Raw genomic sequence first — 25,202 nt, 5'->3', positions numbered from 1 at the left:
TGAGAAGATCCTGCTTTTTGTGAGGAGGAAGCTTTGGGGGCTCTTTTATTATTTTAAAACTACAAAGTGCTCAGAGGGTAGGTGATTATTAAGGGGAATCCCTGAATATATTCTCCAGCAAAGAAGGCAGGGCTGCTGGGGCTGCTCAAGAATAGAGCCAGCAGCCTCCTATAGCACCACTACAGGCACTGAGAGGACATAACATCAGAGAGCGGCTCCTCTGCCCTCCAAAACAACAACTTTCCTACCATCTTGGAGGTAGTAGCGAGGGAGAGAGGGAGGGGGAAAAAAGTACAGAAGGTTTTTATAAAGTGTCAATTTGGGGGAGGGAGAGAAATGGCCAAAACAAAATATTTTATCATGTGTGTGACTTTTTTTTTTTTAATAAAAATAAAATACAAAGGCTCGTCGCTGAAGAATTTTTTTTTAATAATCTGTAAAGATCAACTCTCTGGAAAAAAAATTAAAGGAGGTATGGTAAAATATTTTTAGTTACTTCGTTGTTCTTAAAGCTATGTAATTTTTTTCTGTATTTTAATGTTGATAGCTTTTTTGTCATTTTGTGATGGTTCTAAAAATTAGTGTGTAATTGTGAAAGTTTGTGTAACTTTTTTTTGGTATTCTTAGTCTTAGTAAACAGCTGAGATTGATGTCGGATAGTTTGGTGTAATTGTACCATAACGTCCTTCTCTCTCTCAAGGCATTGTAAATAAAATTGGATATACAGGTATGAAAAGCCCATATTTTTTAATTTTTACTTTTATTTCTTTCTAGAGTAGGCTACATAGAGAAACAATGAGGGATTTAATGTGAGTGAGAGGAACCTATGATAGATATCTGAGGAATTGTGCTGTCATAAATTTAGCATTGTCTGCCCTTCAGGATGGGATGTGAAAAAACAGAACTCATAGCAAGAAATTTGGGGGCAACAGTTGAGTTTTGTTCTTAATATTTTCAAAGCATTTTGCACCCTTCTAAAAATCTGTTTCAGTTCTTTCTAAGTTACTGTTTTGATTTAGGGGCTTTGTTCTTCATATTTATGAATATTATTCCTAACTTATAGTTGAGAAATGCTATAAATTTATACTACAGTGTCTTATAATATAAATTAATATTACTTTTCTTTGTTGCAGATTCTTTTATTAGATTGTAAAAAATATATTAAATGCTGTCAAAACAGTGTCAGATGCTGTGGTGTATCTGTAGGTGAAGACACTGATCACTGTATTCAGCAGATCTGTGATAATGTTTCTTGAAGTGGTATTATGCTCAGCCCTATTCAGAGATGAACTGCAAAGATGCCTTTTTATTTGTCCCGAAGGAAGAGGAAATAATTAGGAAACTAATGAGCTATACATTATGTTTTTTCCATTGTAAAAATTATTCAGGTGGTATAGACTAATTGAACTGCAGTCAGACTAAGGTCATAAGGACGAAGTACTGAATTACTTAGTATATTATCACCCTCCTCCTCTCCCCTGCCAAATCTGAAATATATTGGTTTAGTTCAGTTCTTGTAATCTTAAAAAAAATTCCCATATTTTAGGTACATCCGCATTTCAAAACATACTTTGAGTTTGCCCAGCCTGCATAGTGAGTGTAGCTTGTGTGTTCATAGTGGGTTTTTCATTTAGATAAATAGGTTTCAATTAAAGTACAATTAAAAGTCAGCTGGTCTTTGTGTCACGCTGTTTTTGTTTAGCAGGGTTTTTTAGATTATTCTTAGTCTACCTAGCTCATTTTTAATAATCTGGAGTGTTGCATTCAATGGAATTATTGCATGGGAGGTGTTTTCCTGTTCTTTGATTTTTTTTCTGTTTTTCAGTTATTAATCTGTCAAATAGATAGTTTTGCTGATGTTAGAAAACAACAACAACAAAAAAACCCAAATATGTTGCTCCCATATTGTATTCCAAAAGAGTTTGTATTTTGTATAGAAGTAGTGCTATAATTGGGGTCCTTCATAATTTTACCAGTCATTATTGTATGCTTTGGAGCATGAAGTATGATTATTCTCTTTGTAAGCTGTTTCAGCAAAAACTACTTTTATATCCCATACCTAGAATTCATTACAGGAATGATAGGGATTACAAACATTGGTCAGGTATAGGATGATTGAAAAACCGCAAACCTTTTGAAATATTGCAAATAAATTATCTTAATTAATTTGGGAATTCAACAAATGCAGCATAAACTAGTATTTCCTTTTCTTTTATTCTAAATAGATAGATAAAGGGCCAAATTCTCAGACCCCACTTTTGCAGATGCTTGCAGGCCTTACTAACGCTTGCTTATTCAGAAGTGCCTGAAGGATCACTGTAGTTCCTGGCATAAAACTCTTCCCAAGTCGGTAGGATTTTGCTCAAATTTAAGTTTCTGTACAAAGTGATTTCTTGTATTAACCATTGTGTTAAACAAGAGAATTGCTACTTTCAACTTAATTCAGTAGTTCAGTATAGTTCAACTACAGTTCAGGTTCTCTTAATTGGAACTATTTAGATGGTTTTTGTGTTTTAGGAAGAGAGGCATACCATGAACAACTAATCTATGCCACATCTCTCTGTGGTACCCTTAAGAATATCTGTACAGCACACTTAGTATCTTGGAACTGTATTTTTTAAATGGGATGCAGGCAATTCAACATTTTAGAGAAATAGCTATGAATGCACTTGAGAAGCTGAGCACAGAAACAATATTAAACCTTTTCTTGGGCTTATGTGTTTGACTTTAATCAGATTACTTGCCTGCCTAAATTTAAACATGTGTCATGGTAGCATTACACATTTTGGTGACATCCTAAGATCTATCTGATGTGTTTTAATTGTGAAGCCAGAAGCTTAATGCCAAGAAAATGAGAAACATTTTGAATCTGGAAGTTTGGAATAGGAAAACTTGAAATGGAATACTTCTGGTATCTTGTACAAAAAAAAAATTAATTCAATCTTTTTAAGGAGGAGAAAGTAAAGAGGAAAAATTTGCCAGATCTTGGTTGTGTGGACTATTATGTAATCATTCAACAGAGAAATTAAAAATTTGTACTTCATGGATGGATAAATTTATTTAACAAAACTTTATTTACCTGAGAGTAATTTGCTTTTCACTAACTTACTAAGAGATAAAAATATTATTTTAATTTGCTGAAAATAAAATGTTACACAGTAACAAGCTAAAGGAGAGTCTGCTAGCTTTAGTAATGTAGAATGAAATTTTTTTTTTAAATATTTGCTTATCTTTATGGACAAGACTCTTAGGCTGGGACATACATTATTTTGATGGGTAGAGCAATGCTCTGAAATTACACTGGAGGACAAATTGGACACTGAAACTTCTGTACAAGGACAATGTGTCAACCCCAAGCACAAAAGGTCCCCTGTTCAACATTCAGAATTGTATTCTGGAACTTCCGTTCTTCAGAACGGGTCTGTCTGCCTTGATTTAAATCAGCCTCATCCCTAGACCAACTGCTCCATCCAGTAAACTTATTGTACACTTGAGCACAGAGTGGTCAGAGAACATTAATGTTCTGTAAATCACACGTTCTGGCTAACGAGGCATTCTGTGCTGATGTGTCTCACTTGTGTTAGTAGTGAGACAGGGCAGTGATGCAGTGAATAAGCTTTGTGAGTCTAATAAAGCAATGAAATAGGTGCTTTAACTTGTACACCACTTACTGGAGGAGGCTGCATCAAGAAATGAACCTTGATTCTCTCCCAAGGTCGTTCACACCCTGAGCGCAGACCACAAGAATTTCTGGACCATGCCTTAGACTCTGTGCATGTGATGAAGACTTTCAGGTTCTCCACAAATAGTGTTACAATGTCGGCATCTTGGTATTATTTCTTGAAAGACACATACTGAGGAAACAGTTCCAAGGTCTTCAAATGCTTGCTGAAGGGATTAGCAATTTATTTAAAATGCAAGTAAAAGTTGTGAAGGGGAAGAAGAACTCTAAGTGTATAGCTGTTAATTCAAGATTTTCTTATTTGAAGAGCCACATTTGTATAGAAGATCTTGTCTTTAGGCATTTAAAGACTGAAAAGGGTGAGAAATTAAGTAAAACCCAAAGTTATGATACACTCTTCTAAGCAATATCTTGAGCAGCTGTGATGTGGTATTAGTTTGTGTAATAGTGGCAAGTTCTGGAGTCAAGCTAACCATTAAATCCCAGCATATTAACATTTTTGAAAAATGTTAATTCTTATTTTTCACCAATTCTTTAACATGAAAATTTTATAGCAATGGTTGTCTCTTGCATATCTGGGTTTCAGTTACTCTGCTGCAGTTGTATGTATTTGATAACCAGCATGCTCTTTGCCACTTTTCCAAACCACAGAGTCCTTATGTTAAAAACACTGCCTATGATCTGAGGATTTTTCTCTAGGAAATATACCCAAGTAATGCCGTAAATTGAACTTCTTACACCAGCTGCTAAACTCCTTCAAACCCATGCTTTAGTGCACTCCTGTGTGGCAGATAGCACAGCTGAAACTATAGGACAAGCCCTATATACAACAGAGTGACTTTGCTTTACTTAGTTTAAAGCCCCAAATGCTAGCAAAGCAACATGATGTATACATGACTAACCTTGTTTTCCTGAGTGTTAGGAGCTTCATTAAAGCTTTTTTCAGCAATGGGAATTTTCCTGTGGGTTTCAGTAGGAGTATAGCTGAAGAAGTATTTAACCAATTGGGAACAGATGTATGCTAGCTATTACATGATAATATAATTAATTGATAGTAAACTGTACTGAAAATAGTAATTAACTAAGACTTCACTAATCTGTTCTTCATTATCAATGTGTATTTTAATCTGCATTAAATAAATGGTATTGTCCCCTAAAGCTCAGCAAAGACAAAACAGTAAGACTGTTAATTGTGGGAAGGTTGTCCAGGGTATGTTGGGCATCTGTGGAGACCTCTTTAAATAGAGGACAAATTAATGGAATAAGCTGTCCCAGCAGAATGCTGTAATACCATCCCATTTTACTGGGAAGCCCTTCGTTAATTCAAAGTATACTATTGTATTTTACCTATCTGCTTCTGTCTATGGATATTTCATTAACTGCAATTGTAGTGGTAAAGAAGCTCCACACTTTGTCAGCAGTCCTCTCTGCTATTAGTCCAACCTTATTCATTTACATTCAGGTTGCAGAGGGTCTTGGTCACCACTGCAGGATGGAAAGATGAGAATTCCCGCTCTGGACCAAATCAACGGTCTCTTAAGTCTTCTGAGAGTAGCTTCCAACAAAGGTGTGAAATATCCTGTGATGGGTAATTGAGAAGTTGTTGAAGTGAGGGGGAGAACGACCATCCTATAATGCATCGAACTCCGAATTTATTGATCGATCAGTCACTTTAAATAACAGTGTTAATTAACTTCATGCATATTCCAAAATCCAGGTTTATGATAGGCTAACAGGGAAAACTCTAACCACTCCTTTTGTTTTACAATACCGTTGATTGTTTACATCAAACAAAATCAGTGTTCTCACTGTGATACGAACGGTTCCCAAAACTTCCATAACTGTTCCCAGGGTGCCATCTTTTCCCAGAGAGGATGTTACCTTTGTTATGGGAAGACTGCCTGAGAACCTTATTGTTTATACAATGATGCCTGAGAGAGACTAATTGTTTATAGAAGTCAGGCTGGAAACTGCTTTGAAACTGCTTCACAGCTACCTGTTACTTTTCTCTCAGCTGCATGGCTTCGTGGCCTTTTTCCTCAAGCCATGCCTGAACTAAACTCCCGACAAGAAGTAAAGGGCATGCAGGACAAGAATTTTCTAAAATAGTTGGAGCTGAGCTAACATCAAAGCAAAGGCTTAATTAGTGTCTAGGGTCATGGGATTCCAGTGGATTTTGAAAGTTTTTTGTCACATAGGAAGTTTTTTGCTCTCAGTATGTTTCTTTTTGACACATGGTTCTCATCTCTGATCCATTTCAAACATAAACACAGGTGTACAGATGATGACAAGAAGAAATAAAACTATTTCTTTAAAATATTAGTTAATTATATTCGAAATTCAGCATTGGCTGAGTGAGAAGATGTCTCTGCTACCTCTTCTGCCTCTAAATCTCAGTAGGCTTCTCAGCATTAGGCACTGTGAATAAATGTGCACACGTAGCTGGAGGAAAACATAATTATTAACAGTGTTTAGCATAGTAAGGCTTTGCTGATTATGGAATCACTAATTTTGTTTGAATTACAAGGCTTTATATATGTTATTTATGTCTCTCTGGGCCATTTTTCTGTGAGCTATGGAGAGTTGGAGCCACCTGGGTACTTTGGGACAGTTCACTGACATCATTCCATCAACTAATATGTGTTACTGTAAAGTGTCTTTTGGATAAAACCTTACACACAGAAAGGGCCATGACTTGTGTAAGCCCACATGCACAGTGAAGGATTTGGTGTTCATTTCTGAACTGAGTTTTCTTTGTGACTCTGTAAACTTCAGTATTTTGTTCGCAAAACTACTTGTGCCCATTTGGCATTTTATGAAAAATAATAATAATCTATTAATGTCTATAAATAAATTGAAAATTGTGTGTTGTGTATGGCTTTGGTATTTTTTGTTGTTTTTAAATCAGAATTTTAAAACTTCTCAGGTAATTCTAGGAGAACTTACACATTTTGACATTTTGTGGGGTTCTTGTATTCTTTATAAAAAGCTTACTGCTGTTGTCAGGGAAGTCCTTAGCTTTTAGCCACTCTCCAGAGTTCCCCATTTACTTATTACTTTTTTTCCATTCTGGTAGTCACCATGAAGTCCTCTTCTATTTGCTTCTCTTGCTTTCTCTGTTTGTCCTGTCAGTGCCTTGAGAGAGTCATCTTCTAACCCTTCAGCACTAAAGGTGGTTTCATTTTACTGCATATTCGAAGAACACAACAAATTATTAGGAGACTGTCTTGTTTTGGAGAGGACATTTTGGCTTAGCCATTGTTTGGAGTGTTTTATGAGGAGTGGGGTTGTGGGGACAGAGATGAAGTTATATTACCTTTCCCCTTTGGATTAAGGCTGATGCCAGTCTGCCATGCTACTTTTCCTTTACATCTATGACCCTAAGCTATTTTTCTGTTGGTTTCAACATTAAAATACAGCATATCCCCCAATCAAGCATGCAGCAGACTGTCTTGCAAGAATCTCATCAGCTTCAGAAGAGGCAGTGATCCAAAATCTTGTACTTCTTGGGGAAATGCTACAGACACCTTTTCTGCTTTGAGCTGTGCTTCAAAATACATTAAAAAATAAGTCTGTTCCAGCTATTTTTATGACTGGCCTAATTTTGCTGGACATGTCAGAGTCTTGCTGAGGACATACCTGTTTGACTTGAATTCTGTTATGTTTCTTTTTATTGAAGCAGCTCACTACACTGCCCAGGGTTTTAAGCACTCTCCCTTTGGAAGTACAGAGATGCACCCATGGGATTCTGGTGCTTTCAGTAAGGTGGCTATTAAACAGGGTTTGAGTTTTGTTTTTTGGGGTTATTGTTTGGTTGGTTTTTGTTTTTGTTGGGTTTAAAGTCACAGCATTAGACCTCGATGCTTAAATCTGTCTGCAGTTATAGTTTCTCTTTAATCTGAATGCACCTGGCCTAAACTTGCTTGAAAGTGTAACTGCATAGTATGGTCTTACCTTGAATTAACACACCCTTTGCCTTCTCTACTCTCCACGTGCACCTGCTGAAGACAAGACTACAAAAATGCAAGGTTTAATCCGTCATGCTTGGGGTTAACGGTTTGCACACAAGAGTCTCGTTTACACCGGGCTGTGCTCAGAGAGGAAGATACTTATTGACCACCCCCATCCATCTCTCCCCAGACACACTGCTGTTCTTGGCAGGCTGTACAGGCAGGAGTGCACAGGAGCAGCGAGATGAAGGCTACTGCACCTGAAGGAGACTAGCAATGCACCCGCTGAGAAGTTCTGCCAGTTGGCCACCAGGTGGAAGCAGGGCTGCACTTGGGGAATTGCAGGAATTGCAGCGCCTCCCGGGCTGCGCTCAGCTCCAAAACAAAGCCTAACAAAGCCCCTGCCCACCCCAGCAGAGTCGGGATAACGGCACCCACCAGCCTCGCATGTGGAGTGAGCTGCATCAGCACGCTGACGGCTCAGGCAGTGTGAGCACCTGCCTGCTCAGCCCTTACCGTAACACCAGGAACAATACTCAGAGCGTGGTTATCTCCACATCCCACTTTTTCATAATTCTCTAACCTGCGGTTGCAGCTTCAAGTAGCAGCACTGACTGTGAACTTTTTCTCTTAAATGAACAGAGGTAAGTTGTGTGAATAGCCCTGTTTCTGTAATTTTTGTTCAAATATTTTGCCCAGCCTATGTCACTTCCCTGCCTTTGCAGACCCCTATTATGCTTTTGTCACTAGCTGGGTAAAAGTCTTCATATGCACCAACTGTTCAGCCACCAGAGCAAACAGAAGGAATAAGGGGTGGGCTATGCTCTGAACTCAGTGGTTAAGAATGCTAATTTAGATTTCTCTTTCCTATCTAGTTTCCAACAGTCAAATTTATAGAGAGAGCCTTGTTGCTTCTACCAAGTTTGGCTGAAAAATTTTGTACTTGACTAGTTAGATGGGAGAGTAGAAACAGGACAGAGAGCACCACATGTACTTCTTCCCCTTCTTGCCTTTTTTGATAAAGGCTGGACAGTTTTTGAACAGAAACAACACTCTACTATAAATATTAATTGAAGGACATAGAACTGTCAAAAAACATGCCAGAGCTCCCAAAGTAATGCTACAACATTTAAGGGGAAAATAATCTAAAGCTTTTGAACCTTTATAAATTTTGAAGTGATAACTGACTTGTTGCACAGCTGAAGTTGCTCCTCTGTGTTTGTACAACATGGGGGGGGGTGAGAAAAGGGTTTTCATCTTAGGAGCCTGAGAACCAAATGTTTTTCTGAATACAGGATTCAGCTACACCCTTTCTTCCTATTTTTGGCATACATCACACACATTTTTATTTTGCTATGTGCCAATAAACCCCTGCTCCTGCTAAAGAAGTAACATTCCACAAGGACAGGAGGAAGGTTTCACGCTGCACTTGGGCCTGTGAACTGACACATTAAAACCAGATTGCATTGCAGTCTCCCTCGCTGCCTCACTAACATGCATAGCAGTACCTCAGCAAAATGAACAGTTAGCCTTTGCTGTACCACCACGAGAACTGTCCCTATCCCTGTTGGTAACTGGAGATGGCAGGCTGAGTAAAACCAAGTCTAACACTGAAGACTTAACTCGTGTGAGGACACTGTGATATACCAGGATAACCAGGAAGAGTCTTCTTCCTGGGCAAAAGGAAAACAATGTTTTAAAAAGTTATGTGTTTGTTACTGAAAAATTTTAAGCATGGAAGAAAAAAGGAATTTTATAAAACTAAAGACTTCTACAGCAGCACACCCATACACTATTATTCTACACTGAAAAGTGTAGCTTCTCCTCATGCAAAATTAACACTTTTTTTTTTTCAAATAATACAGTTGGAAGTGATGGCTTTATGGTAGTGTTCCCATTTTCACAATTCCTGGAAGAATTATACTGAACTTTAGTAGCCAGTTGAAAAGGAAGTTATCCTCCTTCCAAATTTATGTTAACCAGCATAATACAGAGGAGACAGTCACTGTTCTGAAGTTATTCTAGAGCATAAAAAACTCCCAATCACCCAACCAAAAAATACCACATACAACCCTTTCCCCCACTTTGCTATATAAAGATCAATGCACAGAGAAACTATTCTGAGAATTTTTTTTCTGCATTTGAACTGGTATAAAAGCCCTTAGTCTTTCTGCTAATTTTTTAAAGCAGTTCAGTATGAGAAAGCTGTGTGAAGGCTGCTTTTTTTTTCCACAACATCAAAATTATTTGTATTTCCTCCAAGAGTAGTCTCAACTGAAACTAAATGAAGAAACATATAAGTATCCAGAGCAGAGATGGGTCTGAACATTGGCACAAACCAGGTATGAGGGACAACTTGCTTTAAAAGTACATTACAAAAATAGCATGATCACATTCTGACCAGGGTTTAATATTAACATACCTGGATACTCTGGAAGGAAGTGCCAATCTAGTATTTTTGCCATGTAAACCCCTTCCTAGAAAAATCAAGATTTACTGAGTTGCTTACTGAATTCTTGTTATGGAAGAAGCATGAGCTACATGAATTACACAGGTAATGGGGTGGCTTGGTATTTATAATTTATTTGTATACAATCATCATGTACCCTGCCTCTGGGTACAATAAGTTGAGTGCTGCATGTTCCCTCAGACACAACAGTCCTACAGTATGATGGGGCTATTTGAAGCGATGAAAATGTGAATGAAGGAAGAAAAAAAATACAACAGCCTGTCAAATAGATTTTGGAAAAAATGTATCAGTCACAGCAGTTAACTGCAGCAAAAACCTAGAAGAAGGTGGTGGAAGTCTGATTAGTCTTTAGCAGATGGATGGCTCTTCTACTGCATGGGCTCCTTCAACAACAGCTTTCACACACTTGGCCATTGTCTGCGATGCTCTACTGATGGAATCTGTAAAAAAAAAATCCAAATATTCAGTGCACAGACACAATACAAAATAAATTTAGTACAAGACAGGATACAAAGAGGATAAATAAAATCACCTAGTTGAAAATACAGTCTGTGCTTTATGAAAATTCCAAGTAATTTTACTGAAAAATTTTGTTTCTTCAAAAGACTCAAATCCTATGTATCTTAGTGGAAAGCTTTAAACTAATCATAAGAACCTTACTGTAAAGCTAAGTAAAATGTTCTGATTTCAGAATGGAAAGACCACACTATACATACCTGTCATATAGAAGTCTTTTATTGTGAGCTGAGGTGGAACAAGAGGATCAGCAAGAAGCTGTTGCTTTGCTAACTGTTGTAAGAAAGGAAAAGAAAGTCACCTGTATAATAGGAGCTTGTTACCAAAGCATTTGTTTAGTAAATTCTGCATTCAGTGCATTCAGCGTAGGTCAAAAAATGCAAGATAGGAAGATTTTTCAAAAAGGCATTATGCTATATAACAGCACTAAATCATGCCAAGGTGCTTTAGTTTTGCTTACCTTTGCCAACTCATTTGCCTGGATGAAGTAGTTTGCTTCTTCCACGTCATCGTATCGAACCAGATTGGGCGATACTTCTTCTAAACGCTTCCGTATTTCATCGAGGTTCTCGTAAGGCAAGGTCAGACCAGCCAACTGAGAGATTCACAGAAAGAAATGCCATCAGCTCTAGGGATTTAACTCACAGTGGTTTAGATTACCAATCCATAAACATCTCCAAAGTAAAATAAGGAAAAGTCTACACTCCTGAAAATACAGGCAGTTAGAATGCACAAACTGAAGCAAAGTCAGTGCTCTGTTGGACTCTGATGCCTACACAGCCAACACTTCCCCCTGCTAAAAACCAGGCTGTCCTGTTTGCATACAAAGGATAAAAACAAAAGGAAGTACTTGTCTCCTTCCATACGTCCATTTTCCTTAGCTTACCACCAAATGAGACAAAAGTTAATGCAATTATCAATGCATCTTGTTCCTTTTAAGTAGTGAGGACATATTCAACCTCATCTAACAATACCAGATCCTGGCCTCAGAGTCTATGTTGTTTTCTTTCTAAAAAGCAAGAAACTGCATGCTCCCACCAGCTTCCCCTAAAGCACTTCACAAAGACCTGCAAAATTTGCAAAGCTTCACCCATTATGCATTCCAGCAGTATACAGAAACTGCAACATTAGAACAATCTTCAAAAGGGAAACAGTATGATTTAACTCACAGAATTAACCTAAGATTCAATACAGAACATTACTTCTTAAAACTGTGTGTTTTCCTGAAAATCTACCTCTTTTTTACATTGGAACATGTTTACAAAAAGGAACTTAACCTCTCAGTATACTTTTATTAGAAGCAACTTATAACAGCAACAGTACCTCAGAGACAGCTCTAATAATTTTCCAGTCTTCCCTTGCCATCCCAGGAGGTGTTACTGCTACTCTTGTCTGCTGGGCCCGACCTTCAGTATTCACATATGTGGCTGCTTTCTCTGTATATGCTGCTCCTGGGAGAATAATATCAGCCATGGGAGCTCCCACATCCCCATGATGCCCTAAATACATAGAAAGAGGAAACAGTACACAACCATGAGACAGAAGTAAGTCAAAATAAAAAGAAATGCTTTACTAAGACAGAATTTGTGTGTTCCCAGAAAAAAAAGGATTTTGTAAGCTTTGCTCAGCCAGTAATCTGAAGTCCATGAGGCTGGCTGCTCTGAGGTCTTACTTGGCTAATACTCTGGGGAGAATGAATGGACTACAAGCAGGAGTAAATGGTAATTCAGTCACTACAGTCACTCAGATTTGGGAGGTTCTTGGAACAAGGATTCTTAGATTAACATAAGATCATATTTTGGTATGACAGAAGAGCTGGAAACTAATGCTGTTTTGTCTGCCAGGCCTGAACCTATGTTTCAGAAGCCCTATACTGGTTTATATTCCCTTATTACTCATCAATAGTTTCCCATCTTTACCTAAGAAATAGGTAACCAGTGTCTCAGTTATGTGTTAGAAGTTCCCTTTCCTGGCTGAAAACAAAAATTCCTCAAAGGGATTTATGCCACTGTTTATGCTTTTTCTCCAACTATTAAGATAGCAACATTTCTTAATTTACATCTACTGATTACCTTGATAGATGATAAAACAGTACTCTGGCAAGTCTTGACGTGTTATAGCACCTGCATCTGCTCCCAAGAGATACAACACTTTGGGAGCACTTTTCCTAATTGCCTCCACTCCTGGTTTGAAACCCAGGTCCAAAGCAGCAACTTGGCTTGCAACCCTGTAGGAACAAATACATCATGACTTTAAGTAATTTCAGAATTCTCTCCCTCCCATCAGAACAGACCTAACTTCTTTTTCTGACTAAATATTTTGAAACGATACAAGAGGTTCCTAATAGTAACAAGACAAACATGAAGCTCAAAGGCAGGTGAAATTTTTCACAGAGTATTGAGTTAGTTTTGCATTTTGACAAGCTGACACTATTTAAAGTTTTCACAAGGAATCTCACCTATTTAAGATGGGATAGCAAAAATAAAGGCAGATATTGAAAATCAGGACCTAGTGGCAGGCAGCTCACTGGTGAAGCTCCAGATGACATTTCAGCTATGAATGGAACTCATCAGGCCTTTAATTTAGGGCACTCATTTGGAACATGAAAGACTGGGGCCATCACCTACTCAAAATCATCCAAGACTTAAGGCCACTATTTCATCACTATTCATTTATTCATACATAAAAATACTTTTAAAAGAATGAACTAATAATTGCATTTTCTGGCAATCTTCCTTTTCCAAAGCAACAGTTTTGCATAATCCTCCATAATCAGGTGCCAGTCTTAATTAAAAGAAAAAAGATTCTCTCTAGAGTACAGACCTTCCAATTTTGTCTGATACAGTCAGACATAGAGGTTTCAGTAAGTTAGGTTGCTTTTTACACTTAAGGTTGAACGGATGGTGCACCAGAAGTATGGAAGTCAATATGAAAGACTGCCAAACCACATTTATATCATGGGTGTTCTTTAACTCATCATTATTTTGGTACTAAATATTTCAGTTTCAGCAGCAAAATGTTATATTCGAGTTTCCTTCAGAGGCCCAAGCCCTGCTCTAACTATCCTATTTTTACATCAGTGAGGCTGCTTTTGGCAGAAGAAATTTTTTGAGTCTCCAGAATTGAGAGCCATTACATTTGGTAAAATAATTTTTCCTTTACAGAGATGATCAATTTCACAGAATTTTAGAAAGGGAGTGGTGAAGGACTGTTTAAAGAGAAGTTGTCTATTAAGAGGAGTAATATCCTGACAAACTGAATAGCTAAGATTAAAAGCTCTCAAATGGAAATCTTTGAAGCATTTCTGTTAACTATTCAGTTGAGAAGCAGCACAGTAAAAGGAATATTAGAAAAACCCCAACAAAGAAACCATATTATTTAAATACTCTTGCCATTTTGTTTTTCTTCCTCTAGATAAAATGCAGTCATTTAGCAAGCGACACTGGTTCGCTGTGCATCCTACTGTGGTAGATGTTATTAAGCCCTCTTGTATTCCATGTCTAAATCTAGAAATTGAAATTCTATTGATTTATGATATTCAAATGTAGAATTTAAACATTCCATGTTTAAATTCTACATTTGAATATCATAAATCAATAAAAACTCATAGAGAGCCAGGTCAAGGAACCCACTTTTATTAAGAAGTTTTTGCTAGCTTGTATTTCTGGTTTTTACATTCCCTTCAGGTTTTAACCCAAAAGGCTGCTTATGTGTACACGAAGCAATCTGTACACATACATTGTGGTAACCTGTGTAGCCCAATGTGCAAGCAAGCTGCTCCCAAAGAAGTTTTTAAGCAAACCTGTGTAGGATGTTCATGACTTTCCAATCAGCACCAGCACCGCTCGTGGCCCTGCTGTTCTGTGCAATGGCGGAAACAGCGGCGAGGATGGCAGCGCCGTCACTGCGCTGCAGGGCTGTGCTGCCCACCACCACCATGGGCTTTTTGGCATTGTCGAGGACCTGTGCAAGCCAACAACCAGACATTCATTCCACAGCCACAAAGACAACTCTTGGGACAGATAATGTAATACATCCCTGATTTCTCCGTAAGTCTTTCATGTAAACCTACGGTTCCAAAATGGCCATTACTTCACTAAGAGATAAAGCCAAGAGAAACTGCTGTAAGCAGGAAACTATGTTGTCAGTACACAACTGTACACTCAATAACCACACATTTAAGTGGAAACAGCAGCACCTGGAACAGCCTGTTTTATGTCAAGAAATATCCCAGGAGCTTCCTGCACTGCAAAGTTTTACACACCTGAATATATTATACAGTTTATACACACTTGGTGCACACTAATCATTACTTCATCTCTGCATTTGATGAAAAGCAAATAACCCCATCTACAAGATAGTACTTTTCTTCAAATCTGTCTCTGGGGAATTCAGATTATTACTCAATACCTGTGGAATTTACCAGTCACACTCTTAAGTTCTGTGTACCTTGGAGAAGGAATGCTTGCCAGAAGCAATCTCCTGAAGTATCTGTGGGGACTCTCCCAGATGTTCATATCTGTAGGTCAAATCCACAGGAGAGCCAACAAGGGCCACTTGCAAGTCATTGTGAAGCCAGCTGAAATTACAACAGACATTTTATAAAAATTAAAGAAATGCAAAGTTTTACCCAACTAAACCAGTAATTAGAACTTCAGCAGTAACTTAAAAGAGCATTGCAAAGGAATTTAAATGGCATTTAAAGGAATTTAAATGGCAATTTCATTGGTAAGATGCATGGTAAGATGCAGTTTAGTTTTATTCTGGCAGTTACGCAAGCCTCTAGGTTTTTTAGAAAGATTATTTCTCTAGATATATTCCAGAAACAGTACAACAACACACCTTACGTGACAAGTTCATAACTCAATTCCCTCCTCCCTCCAAGCTTCTGCCAAGTCAGTTTTAGAAATCCACTTATTTCTTAGATAAACAAAAAATTTAGCTGGTAAGAATTTTTTTCTTTTTGCAGCTTCTCATGGCACAGACGTATAAAAATAAATGAAAACGCACATTCAAAAGTCTCATTGCATTTTCTCCTTTCAAAATTTCAACGCCATTACTGTTTAAAATAATGTCTTTTCAAAAATCCCAGCATTAAGGACAGGGCTTTTATAGACCTCATTTGCCTTGTACTGACATATCTTATGAAAATTGAAATAGCTATGTTCAAAAGTTTGGGAAAGCCACACTACTTGGCAAAGAAAATGTTAAACTGGAATGATTGCTTCTAAACTCAGCACATCTGATTTGTTACAGGGCAAAAAGCAATAAACTGATGCTGAAAATAAATCTTTAAGGAATATGCTTTAACAGACTTCTATAAAACAGAAAATCTGAGGTGTCTGTGTAATGTAACAAAGGAATAAATGTCTGAGTAGATGAACCTAATGCAAAATGTCAAAGTGAGAATGAACTAGCTCTACACCACAAGGTACTACCATTTTTCCACACATAAATCACCATTCCCTTTACTAAAAGGTGAACTAAATCAAATGATCTCATCTGAATGAATGCTCTCAAGTTACTGCCTGCAGCTCCAGCAGAGCACCATATGAAATCCAGATGGATTCACGTGCTTATTCACCCCCAAGGAACACGAACCTCTTCCGAATCCTAGCATTAAAGAGCGGTGCCTCAAAGCGTGGGTTGGTGCCAACCAGAAGGAGGACATCTGCCTCCTCCACCCCGGCAATCTTGGTGTTCAGCAGGTAGTTAGAGCGTAAATCTGTGCTGTAACAAAAAGATGTAAGAAAGAGAATAAGAATTCAGTAGAGGGAAGGAAAGAAGTAAAGACTGTAAATGCTGAAAATACTTTTTCATCTCAGGAAAAGATAAAGAAGAGATTTCTCAATCCAAATTACTAATCATAAATGTACTAAAGTTTTCACACTACAAATAGAAACAGAATAACTTATCCAGCTCACAACAGAGTGTAACTGGCTTTCAGTGACTGACTCTTAAAGTGCAGCAGCTGTACATTCAGTAGAACATGGGGTAAGTGTGCAACCCCTGCTGGAGTAGAGTCTACAAATCAACTCACAATCCATAAATACTCTCTGTATGTGAGGACTGTAAATTCAAATAAATCCTGCTAATGCATTAACAATTGTTATTCCTGCTATTTCAGAACATTGCCATGAGATGATCCGCAGACTGGAAAGTTTATTAACATACTAATTATAGACAGACATTGCCTGTCCTCTTACCCAGCTCCAGCAGTAGGAAAGATCTCTTCAGTGCAGAGCATATCACAATTCAGTCTATTCAGTAGGTCTTTCAGAGCTATTAGTGCTTCTGCATCCACCAGCCCTCCTACAACTGCTGCTATATCCTTACCTTCCACTGACTGGAGCTGCAGAGAAAGGAAGCATAAACATAAATGAAAGAAACCGCTGAAACAAATTCTTATTTAGCGCAGGTAAATATTTGTTAAATTAGGGCATGCCAAAACCAACAGTGCTACTGCTGGCCTGGAGTAGCACAAACTGATCAGTGATGTCTGATTCCTGCCAGGCAGCAGCTCCAGCTGCTTCAGAAGCCATGATAAGCAAAGAAGAGCTCTCTGCATTCTGTGCAGGTCTCTCCCACTTGAGTTATCACTTAGATGTAGCTAATTCTCATTTGGTGTGGTGAGAGAGGAAGGCTGGTGAATGTTTTTATTTTAAAGACACCACAGTGCAGACAGAATACAAACTTCCGTAACACAAGCTCTGGTAGTAAACTTAAAGGTATTATCTGAGAAGAAATAGCTTTTGTAACAAACTCTGCTACTGTACTATGGGCAAAAACATCCTTGAGGAAAGTTCAATTACAGTTATTCAATTCTACTTCACCCACATAAAATTTTTAATCAAAATCCAGAGCAGTCATGCAGCACTTCATTTGAGCTGCAGAATCAATCACCACACAGAGAAAGCACTGAGGAAAGCACAATTCAGATATAAGTAATATAGACTTAATGTCTTTGATAGCACAGTTTAAATAAATTTAAAGATGTCTTCAGATAAGTCAGAGTATTGGGAAAATTGCTTCCTCCTAAATTTCTGAAGAAACAGTTTACTTTCCTATTTAAATAAAAGTAATTTCTCTCCCAATGCTCCAAATGAAATCATAAGAAAAAAGTTCTTTAAAAGGTCCAATCCATGAAACAGGAAATATTAGTCAAAATAAGACATTTACATGGAAACACAATGGTTCCCCTCTAACATTAAAGAAAAAATCCTTTTAAATAGAATTAATTTGATATTAGTATTTGTAATACATCCAGGTTTAGAAATTAATTTTAGACTACTTATATTGAAAACTGCTCTTACCAAACCAGCAACACGAGGTAATACATCCTCCCATGAGGTATACACAAATACTCCTTTCTCATTTTTCACCATTGGCTGAGTAAGTCTCTGACGCTTCAGACCATCATAAGCAAACCTAAGTGAAACACCAAAAATATCATTAAAGAGCAAAGCCAATGATAATTGCGTATAATTCTGTGAGTGAGTTTTCCAATTGCAGGCTTTTAGAAAAGAGAAAACCAAGAACTATTTCCCCTGAAAGTTTAACTTTTCCTTCTCAAAAACGATCAATAGAGTGAAAAAATGTTACAAAAATCAGAAAACTTAGCAACTTCAATTACAGAATTAAAAAACATATTTTACAATTATTCTTCTTCACTGCAGCTTTACAATGCTACCAGCTGAATACCAAAGTTGGTGCTACTGTGCACATGCCTGGTTCTCCACACCGTGCCTTTAATGCATGCGTGAACACACGTGGGCACAAGCACATCCACACACCTGGTTTTGTCAGATATCCACTCCTCATTGATATCTTCATGCAGCCTTGGCAAAATCCTCATCACTTCTCCGGTTCTCGTGCTCACTACAATGTTACTTCCAACTGCATCAAGAACATCAATTGACTCTACCTTCCTGTTCAGAAGAACAAATAAACCACTTTCAGTTTTTCATATATAAGCAGTCAGTGTCTTATTTTTGGCCTCAATAGAGACAATTTTCTTCCTAGTAACTGGTATAGAGATGTATTTTGGATTTAGGGTGAGAGTTGTGTGATAACACAGGGATGTTCTAGTTGTTGCTAAGCAACATTTACACCACATCAAGGACTTTTCAGCTTCTCCCACCAGTAAGGAGGCTGGGGGCACAAGAAGCTGTGGGGACACAGGCAGGACAGCTGACCCCAATGGGACAATGGGATGTTAAGCACCACACAGCAGCAAGCTCAGCATGTGAATGAGGGGGAAAGCTGGCTGGGGGCTGCTGCTGGGCAATTGCAGTGTGCACCACTTGTTTTGTACACTCTAATTCTTTTATCATTATTGTAATTTTCTTCTTCTGTCCTATTAAACTGTCTTTATTTCAGCCCACAAATTTTACACTTTCCCTCCCCAATTTTCTCTCTCCTATCCCACATGAGAAGCTGAAATGAGCAACTGGCTATGTGGTACTTTGCTGCCTGCTGAGTTAAATCACAACAGTCTTTTAAAGCATCCAGTGTGGGGCACAAAGAGTTGAGGTAATCTGCTGTTACCTCAACAATCTGTTGTTGAGAGAACAACAGATCTGACCAGAGTGTGTGAAAACAGATTTGTTATAAACGCTCATTGTATTTAGTTTAACAGGTGCTGCTCTCAGAGTCGCTGCGCACGTTCTCAGAGCTGTGTTATGTAACACCCTGCTGTCTACACGTGCTCCTTGTTTGCTGTTTATCACCTCTTGAAGGGGGGTTCAGGATGTCATTCTGTCACGGAGTGCCACTGGTCTATGACAGGACGGAATCGCTGCTGGAGGGACCGAGCCGGGGCTCGCCTCAGCACCGCCGCCGCTCCGCGCTTCGGGCGCCGTCCAGCGGACACGGCTGGTAACGACACCCTCCGCCTTCCCGGAGAGCCGTCTGCGGGGAGAGGCCTTCCTGCGCCTTCCCCTGCTCCTCCACACTACCTACAACAGCTCTCGGGATTTTGAGTATCACTGGGATGGTCAAACCAGCCTGTTCCTATGTTCGAGGCCAGGCTGGATAAAGTCTTGACCAACCTGATCTAGTGAGGGCATCCCTGCCCATGGCAGGGGTGGATGTGACTAGATGATCTTCAAGGTCCACTCTAATCCTTAATGTTCTGTGATTCTGTCGCCTGAATGTGTTTCAGGTCTTGTTTAGGGTTAGACAACTACTTAAGAAAATCCCACAGAGATCTGCTCTTCTGCTCTGAGGCTGAAGAGCTTAGTTGCACAAGATATTTTAAATAATATCCTCAACAATTAGTGAGCAAATGAATTTGTGTTTTCCTTTATATGCATCTCTTACTAAGCAATCAGCGCAACCTACAAGTCCAAAACATTTTAGGGTAAAATTAAGGGAAGAACAGTCTGCAAACTATAATGTTCTTACTTTTCTTAAATAAGCTGTAAGTAACAAAATTTGTGTTAGATTCAGTCTATGGAAAAGTCTACAACAAAAATGCAAAAAATAAAAACCAGAGAAAACCCTTGGTATCACAGATGGACATATTCTAAGATAAAGTGTACAACAAACAGAGAAAGCTGTGTCTTCAGCAGAAGTAAAGACACCTACCTTGTCTCCCATGGGCGTGCAGTAAAGGCATATGGCTTGGAGGTAAGAGCACCAACTGGGCAGATGTCAATAATATTTCCTGATAACTCAGACATAAACATTTTCTCAACGTAAGTACCAACTTGCATTTCATTTCCTCTTCCGGTTGTTCCCAAGTCATCTACCCCTGCAACCTCACTGGCAAACCTGGTGGGTGCACAGAGAAGGAGAAACACGTCTGGCATGTACAACTGCAACACAACATTTTTCAGCCCTCATCTCATTTTCTTAAGATAAAACATTAGTTCATACACCTGAAAGAAGAAAACAATTGTTTAGGTGCATTGTCAGCACCATCACATACAGGACCATCTGCAGAATTTCCTTCAGAAAGGGCTACAAAAACTATGGGGAGGTATATCAAAACCACAGCAGTTCAATACTCACTGTACTACACTGAGTCCAAGATTAGTCCTAAGTAACAAGTTCTTTCTAGAACTAGTTGGGTACATAGTACTGTTTTCCACCTGGCTCAAGTTGGCCACTACAGCATCTCAGGGCTACAGAACAACATAAATATAGCTACCAGAGGCTATCAAAAATAAATAAATCTTACAACTGTGGCTGAGGAAGTCACATATCCTTTCTGGCACCAACACCACAGGACCAGTTCTGCCTTGCAGAACTCTGATTTCACTTTCATGCAGTGCCCATCTTTCTCTATTTCCTGTCTGGTAGCTCCAGGAAACCAGCTATCAGTCACTAACAGAAATAAAATTTTTAAGTACAATCAGAAAATAACTTTTTAAAATACCCCTCATGGAGTTTCTTTCACTAGTAAGAAACTGTCACAAGTATGCCTGTTTAGTACTCTCCTGAGTGAAAGTAAAGGACTTTACCTGATGCATCGAGTGCACTGTATACACCGAGTCATGATGGTTTTCACCAAGGGGCCGATGTTCTTGTCCTCCACAGCACGTTTGCTCTCCCTAAATCTGCTCCTATCACTGCCAAACATCATTGACTGGTCCTACAACAGACAACAGAATACACACATATCCAGGCTGCTGAAAAGCACAACTGCACCTAAGATAAGAGCATCATATGTAAGTCTACATAATTTAATTGGATGTTGTACCTGCAGATCACATTCTCCACCCTGATCACAGATAGGACAGTCCAGTGGGTGATTTGCCAGCAGAAACTCCATTACACCCTCTCTGTTAGGTTCAGAGAATGAAGTTAATGTCAACATCATATAGCAGATAGTACAACTAATCAGTCAAAGGAGGCTAAAAGAAAGGTACCTTGCTTTCCGGGACTTCTCAGAGTTTGTCAGTATATTCCAGCCCTTCATAACTGGCATGGCACAAGCAGCAACTGGCTGCAATCACCATAAAAAGCAAGCATGAACACAATATATTTCTTCTCAGCATGGGCACAAACCCCCATCTCCTCCCCCCACAATTCTAACATAGCTATCTGTTATAAATAAATAGAAATAAAGAGGTCTGCATGGAAAAAAAAAAAGAGTCTAACTGATAAAGTCACTAGAAGCCATATTTATTAATAATCTGCTATATAAAAAGGTAAAATGAGTTATGATTTATTCAAAAGATAAAATTCTACAATTTCCAGTCCCCATTTGAGCAATTGCAGCATTAAGAATATCAGTTGTAATAGATACAATGCAAATGAAAGAGCTTCAGCAGACATCTAGAAAACCTCTAGAACTGAAATTCAGAATAAGAATCATTTACAAGACATTTATTTACACAAAGCCTGTATAAAGTCTTGGAATAAAATTCTTCTCCAGATTACTGCAAGAGTAACAAAACCTCCCACTCTGTAAATAAATCCCTCTTACTTTTCAATCACATAATGACTTCCACCTTTAGTGATAACCCAACATATCCAGGGACACAAAGCTCAAACTATGGAATTGAAGTTGGGGTGAGTTAAAAAATTTTATGAGTGAGTATAAATGTGTAATCCAAGACTGAACTCCAAAAGAATGTGCATAGATTTCTTAGCACTGCTCAAGAAAGTGTTCACTCCTGAAATCAACTATTTCACAACAGTGAAAATATAAACTACTAACTAACTGCAATCTTTACTTAGAATGAACCTGCATGTACTAATCCTACAACTAAATTAATACACTGAGGTTTATTATTTATGTAGTTTCAGCTAAAAATGTGTGGCTGAAGCTTGAACTACAAAGCATGAAATGCATCTAACAGCAAACACACACCTATCAAATGCTCATGTCCAAGATAATGACAACAATTACTTACAAGATTTAAACTAGGCCCAAGCACAGCAAAAAATTCCTACTGAGCTCTGCATTGCATATTCCATATTGCAATTTCCTATGAAACACAAACAATACCTTTGGAGCTTTCTCTATTTCCACAAGACACATCCTACAGTTTCCAGCAACAGAGAGACGATCATGGTAACAGAAACGAGGGATCTGAACTCCAGCCTTTTCACAGGCCTACCAAAAAATAAGAAACAAAGGAAAATTAAATCTAAGTTAGACTTTTCAGTTCCATCTCAGAAAACACTATACAGCTTCTCAAAGAGTAACACTGTCAGTGCTCAAGAACAGAGTGCACTTGACCTTTCATCTTAAGAAGTGACCATAAATAAAAAATTGTGACAAAGCAAAAAAATGTCAGGATATCAACTACAAATATAGTTTTTCTAACCTTTAGAAAGGTTAGAAAAACTAACTGACCTCTGTTTCATTCTTTCCTCCAATAATAGAGAGAATTCTCTGCAACAGGGCACTAGCAATACAAATTACATTTTAAGAACACATACATTCTTTACAGAAAAGTGCATCAAAATAAAAATTGAAAAACATAAAAAGAGCACCATAATCATAATGATTTCTGATAATGCAACAACACAGATCCTCTGTATAAAGGTACTCCAGCACAGCCAATCTTCAACAGACCCTAAACTCAAAGACAACGTGACAGAAGAAGAGACGGGGGACAGAGCCAACTGATTTTGAGACCAGATGAAGACAGCTAATGGGATCTGTGCAACAGCATTATAGCTATGCCTGCCAGAAGAAATACCACTGTATTGTGTATTTTAATGCTCTAACCCATTATACCACATCTTCATTTAATGGCTTCTTAAAGAAAGCTTTACTTGAAATTTTAGCCTGAAAAGTAACAACGTACTGAGGTACAGGCTGGGAGATCCAGGTTCCCTTACTTCCCACACGAAGAATAATAAAAGCAGCTAAGGACGAGCATTCTGGATCATAACAGCTAATAACTAAAAGTAGACAATCCCTCATTTACCCAAGACACATTGTAATAAGATACAAAATGTACAGGTTCTGAAAGACTACAACGTCACTTAGTGTTCAGAGACAGAAGTTCAACCAGAATTTATTGAAGTCTGTTATTGCATTAATAAAGTTTTGCAGCTGGGATTGATGCTGCATGCATCTTCTTTCAAGCAACCATGGCATATTTTCCTTTTTCAAACACTGAATTCCTCCAAGGATTTCTGTCACTTGAAATTGCATCACAGTCAGTCAAAATACCCCTAAAGAATTGCAAGAAACAATGTAAAGACAGGCGGCTTTTTGCTGTATGGAACAGAAAATGCTGCCAAGAAGCAAGATGGGAAGTTGCAGAAAATTGAGAATGCCATTCCCCAGACCTGCAGGACAGTGGTTCCGGGGTTCACCAGTACAGGATGGCCATCCACAAACACCTCTATTTGGTTGCTGGCTGCTGTTGCAGTTGCACGCCCTTGAGGACACGGAAGAGAAAACAAAAACAACTTTCACTTACTGCTAGATGGAAACCATCAGACCCCCCCACTTCTGATTTTCTTTATAGAGTGCTGTCAGAATCCCAATTCTACCAAGAGTGCAACACAGAATCCCTTAGCCTGAAAAGCACGCGTGCCTATGTGCCCTTCAATAAACGAACTGCACATACATTTATCACCAGAGACCCAGATATAAGCTACAGACACTTACCACATACTCTGGAGGACTGGGTGACCCCAGCTAAGGTCCTGGGGACAGCAAGCAGCCGGAACATGATGCTTTGGTGAGAGAGAAAACAACGCTGTTGTTATCAGGTCAGATGTTTGCTGGCGAGTTTTAAACCGGCCGAGTAAAAACTTCTACCCCAGTTGCACAGGAGCACATATGGTCATATAGGAACACCTATATGTACAGCTACGGGACAGTGAGTTACTCCTCCAAACGCAAGATACGATTCTCTACCAATCTATACACCACACATAAGGTGTCACTGAGCGGCCTCTCCGCCTGCAGCGGAGCGCCGGCCGGGCCCCGCTCCCCCACGGGCCGGACAGCGCGGCTCGGCGGCGGCGGGCCCAGTGCCGCCGTTCCCGGGGCCGAGGGCACGGCGGGCGACAGCGCTCCCGGCGCGGGGGTCACCTTGGAGGCGCCGCCGCCCGCCGGGCAGCCCCCGGCCCGCCGCCCGGCCCGTCAAGGACACCGGGAGTGGCGGCGGCGGCGGCGCCCGGAGCAGCGGCACCCGCGCGCACCGAGCCGCCCGCGGCGGCACCGCCGTTACCTGGCGCGGGACGGGCGGCGGCGCCGCGGGACGGCTGCGCTCCGCCTCGGTCTCTGCGGCGGCGGCCTCGGGCCTTTCCGCCGCTGACCTCAGCCTCCTTCGGCTGTCTCCGGCGCCTTCTTCGGCAATCTCCGTAAAGGGCAGTCCGCGCTCGGCAACCTCCGGAGCGAACAGCTTCGGGTATTTCCGGCAAGCTAAAAGCGAACGATGACGCGCGTAATTTCCGCCACTAGCCCAGAGCCTTTTCGGCCACCGTCATACGCACTGGCCTCCCTCGGCAGTTTCCGTCCCCTTCCGCCTCTTTCTTCGCTCAACTCCGGCAACTTCCGCTTGGCCAGCAGGGCTGGGTGTGGCGACAGTACAATGTTACAAAGTCCGTGCGACGCCGCAAACCTTCCTAGGGTTTATAGTCAGCCTCACGTTTATTACTTCGA

The 25,202-nt window shown here is 39.5% G+C and overlaps 1 protein-coding gene across 1 annotated transcript; it reads right to left on the bottom strand.

Annotated features, from left to right (window-relative positions):
• Nucleotides 1-10,190: 10,190 nt before the first annotated feature.
• Nucleotides 10,191-25,167, bottom strand: NDUFS1 (NADH:ubiquinone oxidoreductase core subunit S1). The gene is made up of 19 exons (XM_059476135.1): nucleotides 24,769-25,167; nucleotides 24,201-24,268; nucleotides 23,876-23,967; nucleotides 22,578-22,685; nucleotides 21,493-21,569; nucleotides 21,324-21,405; nucleotides 21,085-21,215; nucleotides 20,207-20,392; nucleotides 18,412-18,546; nucleotides 17,932-18,046; nucleotides 16,825-16,970; nucleotides 16,220-16,348; nucleotides 15,068-15,197; nucleotides 14,421-14,581; nucleotides 12,691-12,845; nucleotides 11,942-12,117; nucleotides 11,079-11,213; nucleotides 10,819-10,891; nucleotides 10,191-10,542 (listed from the first exon to the last, which is right to left on the bottom strand). Exons 2-19 carry the CDS (start codon nucleotides 24,262-24,264, stop codon nucleotides 10,451-10,453), a joined length of 2,187 nt encoding a protein of 728 aa, XP_059332118.1. The 5' UTR covers nucleotides 24,265-24,268; nucleotides 24,769-25,167; the 3' UTR covers nucleotides 10,191-10,450.
• Between the last annotated feature and the right edge of the window lie 35 nt (nucleotides 25,168-25,202).

Source organism: Ammospiza nelsoni, chromosome 7 (assembly GCF_027579445.1).
Source record: "Ammospiza nelsoni isolate bAmmNel1 chromosome 7, bAmmNel1.pri, whole genome shotgun sequence".
Lineage (NCBI taxonomy): Eukaryota > Metazoa > Chordata > Aves > Passeriformes > Passerellidae > Ammospiza > Ammospiza nelsoni.
This window is presented reverse-complemented; position numbering and strand designations above follow the sequence as displayed.

What these genes read in the sequence shown, in the direction of transcription:
- NDUFS1 (XM_059476135.1), bottom strand. Translation starts at nt 24,264, where the DNA reads ATGTTCCGGCTGCTTGCTGTCCCCAGGACCTTAGCTGGGGTCACCCAG. An exon ending in AAATAGAGAAAGCTCCAAAG is followed by an intron (nt 21,570 to 22,577) that starts GTATTGTTTGTG and finishes TGGTGATTGCAG; the next exon opens with CCAGTTGCTGCTTGTGCCAT. An exon ending in GTCATGAACATCCTACACAG is followed by an intron (nt 12,846 to 14,420) that starts GTTTGCTTAAAA and finishes TTGTTCCTACAG; the next exon opens with GGTTGCAAGCCAAGTTGCTG.